A 7,500-nucleotide genomic window follows, 5' to 3' on the forward strand; every position below is an offset into this window, starting at 1 on the left:
GTGTGTGTGTGTGTGTGTGTGTGTGTGTGTGTGTGTGTGTATCGTGTGTGTGTGTGTGTGTGTGTGTGTGTGTGTGTGTGTGTGTGTGTGTGTGTATCTGTGTGTGTGTGTGTGTGTGTGTGTGTGTGTGTGTGTGTGTGTGTGTGTGTGTGTGTGTGTGTGTGTGTGTGTGTGTGTGTGTGTGTGTGTGTGTGTGTGTGTGTGTGTGTGTGTGTGTGTGTGTGTGTGTCATAGCTACAAATGGGTCTAATGTGACCCCAAGACACTTTAATGAGTGCAACACACAACTGTCTGATATTTGACCCGTGCCTCTACATCTACCCCCGTTGGGTCTTTGGGTGTCCTACCTTTGACGAGCAGGTAGCAGGAAGTGCTAACGGTGCCCGCCTCGCTGGTGGCGGTGCAGGTGAAGCGCCCGCTGTCCTCGGCGAACGCCTCGCGGATCACCAGCCGGGCGAATCCGCTCACGTAGCTGATCTGGAAGTCGATGGAGCTCTCGATCTTGTAGTCCTCTCTGAACCAGAGGATGCTGGGAGCAGGCTGGCCGCTGATCTGGCACTCCAGGGTCACCGCCTCGCCCTCAGTCACCGTCACGTTCTTCAAACCCTAAAACAGGAAGCACAGACACAGACACATGCTCAGCAATATATCCATATTATATCGATATCGAGACATGAGACTAGATATCATAGACTAGGAATAAGTGTCTCTTCCTGGTTTTAAAGGCTGTATTACAGTAAAGTGATGTAATGTTCTTGACTTACCAGACTCTTCTAGCTGTTCTATTATTTACCTTTACCCACTTAGTCATTATATCCACATTATTGTTGATTATTTATCTAAAATAAGCAACAATTGTCAAGCCTACAATATCATCGCAATATCGACATCGACGTATTTGGTCAGGAATATTGTGATATCTGATTTTCTCCATATCGCCGAGCTCTGTGTGGGGGATTTATTTAGTTCACTGGAAGTAGGTTTAAAAACATATCCATTATTCTGCCAATTTCTTTATTTATAGACTGATCGTTTCGGCACAAAAAATGTCATGAAAGAGAAAAAATGGTGGCTGGTTTGTACAAAACATGACTTCCAAACGGTTTAATGAAGCAGCTTTCTTCATGCATGTGTTGTGCTAATGTTAAGGTAGCTTTACTCAACGCAGTCTGTACACCACTAAGCTGTATACTGCTCCTTGTGGCGATCTTACAGAAAAAAGAACACGCAGAGACTGTAAGTAGCGTAAAATGAGACTGCTTCTAAAGCAACCAAGATGGTGTAGTGCTAGTCAAATGTTTGTTAGTGTTGGTGTGCCGACCTGTTCTGCCTTACAGTGCTCATATTATGCTAATTTTCAGGTTCTTAATCAGATTTAGAGGTTGTATCAGAATAGGTTTACATGGTTTAATTATCAAAAAACACCATATTTTAGTTGTACTGCACAGCTCTCTCTCACTGCTGCAGATCCTCTTTCAGCTGGTCTCTGTTTTAGCTACAGAGTGAGACCTCTCACTGCTGGAACATCTTTGTTGGCAGTCGCACATGCTCAGTAGCTAGGTAAGGACTACTAGCCAGTCAGAAGCAGAGTATGAGGGCGTGTCCTGACAGTACCTAGGTAAGGACTACTAGCCAGTCAGAAGCAGAGTATGAGGGCGTGTCCTGACAGTACCTAGGTAAGGACTACTAGCCAGTCAGAAGCAGAGTATGAGGGGGTGCCCTGACAGTACCTAGGTAAGGACTACTAGCCAGTCAGAAGCAGAGTATGAGGGCGTGCCCTGACAGTACCTAGGTAAGGACTACTAGCCAGTCAGAAGCAGAGTATGAGGGCGTGTCCTGACAGTACCTAGGTAAGGACTACTAGCCAGTCAGAAGCAGAGTATGAGGGCGTGTCCTGACAGTACCTAGGTAAGGACTACTAGCCAGTCAGAAGCAGAGTATGAGGGCGCCTGACAGTACCTAGGTAAGGACTACTAGCCAGTCAGAAGCAGAGTATGAGGGCGTGTCCCTGACAGTACCTAGTAAGGACTACTAGCCAGTCAGAAGCAGAGTATGAGGGCCCTGACAGTACCTAGGTAAGGACTACTAGCCAGTCAGAAGCAGAGTATGAGGGCGTGTCCTGACAGTAGCTAGGTAAGGACTACTAGCCAGTCAGAAGCAGAGTATGAGGGCGTGCCCTGACAGTACCTAGGTAAGGACTACTAGCCAGTCAGAACCAGAGTATGAGGGCGTGTCCTGACAGTAGCTAGGTAAGGACTACTAGCCAGTCAGAAGCAGAGTATGAGGGCGTGCCCTGACAGTACCTAGGTAAGGACTACTAGCCAGTCAGAACCAGAGTATGAAGGTTGTAGCCCTTTTATTAATGTATATGAAAAGAAATGACCCAAACCAAATAGTTGGAGATTGCAGCTTTGATTTTACGTATTATTCTAGTAGTTATTACTTTGAAGGAAAGAAACAGGAAGTACTCACAGCGATAAGCGTGGGAGGAACGACGGGCTCCTGAGCTCCAGTGGGAATGGCGGCCGCCTCCTGAGGAGAAACAACAACAACAACAACAACGAGTCAGAGACGGAAAACAGCGAGGCGTTTGGGGGTCTGAGGCGCTCTGTGAGGATGGAGGGGTGGAAGCTGGTTAGGGAAACAGACAAAACCCTGCAGAGAGGACGACAGGTGGAGACAGGAAGAAAAGGAAGAAGAGGAAGAGGAGGGACCTTCATGAGGCGGATGGAGGGCAGCGATGTGATTGGCTGCTGCGTTGTGGTGAAGAGGGGAAACGCAGGTGACATCCACACGGGGTTCAATAGAGATCAACAGTGTGGTTCCGGAAGTAGAAACCCCGTTTCCTTTTCTCCGTAAGGATTCAGATTATCAGCACTGAAAGTGTGAACCGTCTGAGACGGACTGACCTGAGCTGTGAGGTTGTAGAAGACACAAGTCCGTATGAAATCAACCCTAACCCTTTTATTGACGTACTAGACTACCCACAATCCCGCAGACAATGTGTAGGAGTGTCCCCCGTCTAGCGTTGAGATCATATATCAATCATCTCTCCCTCACCACGCACGTTCAGAGTACGTACTACAGCTACGGTAGCCTTCACGCTTCAAGAAGACGCTCTCTTGCTGTAATACGTGTTGGTCCTCCATGTTTCCTTCTTCAGGAAGCTACGATACCCGTTAGCAGCGTTAGCAGCAGCTGGGAGTTCATCATGTGACAGAGAAAACATGAAAGGTGGAGCAGTATGTCCTGTATGTCCCTTATACACACACACACACACAGAGACACACAGACAGACAGACACAGGCACACACACACACACACACACACACACACACACAGAGACACAGAGACACACACACACACACACACACACACACACACACAGAGACACAGAGACACACACACACACACACACACACACACACACACACACACACACACACAGACAGACAGACACAGGCACACACACACACACAGACACACACACACACACACACACACACAGAGACACACACAGAGACACACACAGACAGACACACACACACACACACACACACACACAGAGACACACACAGACAGACACAGGCACACACACACACACACACACACACACACAGACAGACACACACACACACACACACAGAGACACACACAGACAGACACAGAGACACACACACACACACACACACACACACAGAGACACACACAGACAGACACAGGCACACACACACACACACACACAGAGACACACACACACACACAGACAGACAGACAGACACACGCACACACACACACACACACACACACACACACACACAGACAGACACACACACACACGCACAGAGGCACACACACACACAGACACACACACACACACACACACACACACACACACACAGAGACACACACGCACGCACACACAGAGACACACACACGCACGCACACACAGAGACACACACACACACACACACACACTTCTCCTTCTTCGAGTCCTTGTTTTTGTCCTATACGCACCTGCACGGAAGTATTGTTTGGATGTGTGATTGTTTTAGTGAACGGGGGAAATCATTTCCGGAACCAGAGAGCTTAAAGAAGGCGGAGCTCACTGCTGAAATCTATTTGGGGGGAAGCGAGGGGGTCGGACCAACCTGAGGTTCCCAGTCCTCAAACTCCTCCTCACTCACTCCGTCCCGCTGACACTCAAACTGATATCTGGCGTCTCGAAACGGCGGGGGGAGGGGCTCTGGCGTCCCGTGCACCTCCAGCACCGTTGCCGCCCGGCGAGACGGACTGGGAGACTTGACGGGCTTGATGATCTTTCTGGGAGCGGAGGAGGACGACAGCTCTTTGTGCAGAGTGGCGATAGCAGAGCCAGCGATGGAAACCTGGCCGAGCCAACCACAACAGCATTAACATTTGGTTAACGTTCTTTAGGAACAGAACAGAGAGCGTCCAAACCAAGCGCCCACTCGGGAGGTGTGAGAGTAACTCCTAACAGGGCTGCAGACACAAGTCCATCAAATATTCCTACCTAGTCTTTCTGATTTTATAACCTGGACCCTATCTTTCCCATTCATTGGTGTCTACGTATGTGACTAATCTTTGAAATGTGTCCAGTATTGAGCGAGAACGCTGTAACAGTAGTAGTTTTACATGAAAACAGCCCCGAAATCACCGTCACCAAACTACACCAGACTCCATGTAAATAATCAGGACTTTTAGCGTGTATAGAGCCAGCATATCTCCACCAGACTCCATGTAAATAATCAGGACTTTTAGTGTGTATAGAGCCAGCATATCTCCACATGTAAATGGGTGAATTAAGGGTTTATTTCAACCAAACCAGAGCGGTGATTGTTGGAACAGTGGAAAGATGAACCAAGACGGCTTTTGGTAGTTTTATTTAGTTTCTGTCCACTTTGAATGAAGTGTGTTTTACGATGAGGAAAGTCCTGATTATTTACATGGAGTCTGGTGGGTTTAGTGGACTCTAACTGCTGCTGAACATTAGTCCTGTAGGGTAACATTACAGCTTGGTTCTTGTTTAACACTGGACCAGTTTCAGAGACTGTTGTTCCCATCAGTCACAAAAACATGGAAAAGAAAGCTGCTGAAGATACCCTTTGAATTAACAGGTGATTCCAAACTGAAACCCCCAAAAAACTAAAGCCAAATTAAAAGCTATTTCTAGTAGAACAACAACTTTTCCTTTGTGGTTTTGGTACGATCACAAACAGCTGTGACCAGAGCCCGTCTACGGAGAGCCTGTTCACTCCCTGTTCAGCCCCATTGGACCTACTTTGGTTGCAGTTCCACCAGAGTTCCACTGGGGGTGATCACGGTCCAGTGCTAAATGAATGGGAGTCTATGGAGCTAGATGCTAAATGAATGGGAGTCTATGGAGCTAGATGCTAAATGAATGGGACTCTATGGAGCTAGATGCTAAATGAATGGGAGTCTATGGAGCTAGATGCTAAATGAATGGGACTCTATGGAGCTAGATGCTAAATGAATGGGAGTCTATGGAGCTAGATGCTAAATGAATGGGAGTCTATGGAGCTAGATGCTAAATGAATGGGAGTCTATGGAGCTAGATGCTAAATGAATGGGAGTCTATGGAGCTAGATGCTAAATGAATGGGACTGAATGAGCTTTTTATTTCTTTTCTTTTTTTACTTTCTTAAAGTTTCAGTTCAGGCACCGTTAATTATGTATGTGATTAATTTAGATTAATTAATCACAGAGTATGTAATTAATTAGATTACATTTTTTAATCGATTGACAGCCCTACTTATTAGACAATCTCAGGTAACGTGACGCTGTGGCAGCCTCCGAAAACAACACGTGATGATATATATTTTAGGATGTGAGCAGGAAGTGAATCACACCACAGAACAGGACGTTAAGATGGGCGTGAGTTAAAGATGATGAAATGGGAGGGTTTTGGGATGATGGACGGCAGGTGGGCCTGCAGCTCCTCTCTTACCTCGTGGCTAGGTTCGTGTTTTGGGACGGGAACTTTAGAAACTGTGAAATGTGGAACTACTGGAGACGGGGCGAGACCAGCGTCCACGCAGGAGGAGAGCGCCGCTGTTCTCTGAATCTGGAGTGACCAACAGAGATCATCGTAAGAAAACTGAGACTCTTAAAGAGAGAAGTCCCTCCGCTTCCGCTGGACCACCGTGGGACTTCATTTAGGTAAAAATATGGAGGGAGACAGATAATGTTTAGATGCTAGTTAGGAAGGAAGGAAGGAAGGGAGAGAGGGAGGGAGGGAGGGAGGAGAGAGGAAGGGAGGGAGGAGGGAGGAAGGAAGGGAGGAAGAGGAGGAAGGAAGTTGGATGGAAGGAATGGAGGAGGAGAGGAAGGAAGGAAGGAAGGGAGGGAGGAAGGAAGGAAGGAAGGAAGGAAGGAAGTTAGGATGGAAGGAAGGAAGGGAGGGAGGAAGGAAGGAAGGAGGGAGGAAGGAAGGAAGGAAGTTAGATGGAAGGAAGGAAGGAGGGAGGAAGGAAGGAAGGAAAGGGAGGGAAGGAAGGAAGGGAGGAGGGAGGGAGGGAGAGGGAGGGAGGGAGGAAGGAAGGAAGGGAGGGAGGAAGGGAGGGAGAGAGGGAGGAAGGGAGGGAGGGAGGGAGGAAGGAAGGGAGGGAGGGAGGGAGGGAGGAAGGGAGGGAGGGAAGGAAGGAAGGGAGGGAGGAAGGGAGGGAGGGAGGAAGGAAGGAAAGGAAGGAAGAAGGAAGGAAGTTAGGAAGGGAGGAAGGAAGGAAGGAAGGAATGAAGTAAAGGAAGGAAGGAAGGAAGGAAGGAAGGAAGGGAAAGGGAGGAAGTTTGGGAAGGAAGGAAGGAAGTTAGGAAGGAAAGAAGGAAGGAAGGAAGGAAGGAAGGAAGGAAGGAAGGAAGTTAGGAAGTTAGGATGGAAGGAAGGAAGGAAGGAAGGAAGGAAGGAAGGGAGGAAGTTGGAAGGAAGGGAGGAAGTTAGGAAGGATGGAAGGAAGGAAGGAAGGAAGGGAAGGAAGGAAGGAAAAGTAGGAAGGAAGGAAGGGAGGAAGGGAGGAAGGAAGATAGGAAGATAGGAAGTACGTAGTGAAGGGTTGAAAAGGTCTTTATCCGTCTCTCCCCGTTCACTACTGGTCAGAATATTTATGAATGAAGTCCCACGGTGGACACAGGACAGGTTGGGACGTAGCCTCTCTATGGTCACAAATCATATCCGATATAAAACTCCTGCGACCTTGGTTTCCTTGGTTTCCCTGGTTTCCTTGGTTTCCTTGGTTTCCCTGGTTTCCCTGGTTTCCCTGGTTTCCCTGGTTTCCAGGGAGCCTCTGAGCTGCTCTGCGGGAGCTTCAGCAGGAAGCGTTTTCATTACGACATGTTTCTCTTCAGTTGCTGCGACGGGCTGCCTTATCTCGTCCTCTACAGCCTCGCCGTCTCTAGCACGCACGGGCTGGCGGACACGCGCGAGGTCGACGGCGGCCACCACCGTGGCCACGGCCTCGGCTT

General features: G+C 48.4%; 1 protein-coding gene across 1 annotated transcript in view; it reads right to left on the bottom strand.

The window, feature by feature from the left end:
* ttn.2 (titin, tandem duplicate 2) overlaps window positions 1–7,500 on the bottom strand; it is a 323,953-nt gene that overhangs the window by 306,651 nt on the left and 9,802 nt on the right. The window contains exons 8-9 of the mRNA XM_078262434.1: window positions 2,473–2,532; window positions 348–606 (exon numbers count right to left, since the gene is read on the bottom strand). Coding sequence (XP_078118560.1) covers window positions 348–606; window positions 2,473–2,532 — 319 coding nt within the window. The remainder of the gene's footprint in view (window positions 1–347; window positions 607–2,472; window positions 2,533–7,500) is intronic.

Source organism: Sander vitreus, chromosome 11 (assembly GCF_031162955.1).
Source record: "Sander vitreus isolate 19-12246 chromosome 11, sanVit1, whole genome shotgun sequence".
In the NCBI taxonomy this organism is placed as follows: Eukaryota; Metazoa; Chordata; class Actinopteri; order Perciformes; family Percidae; genus Sander; species Sander vitreus.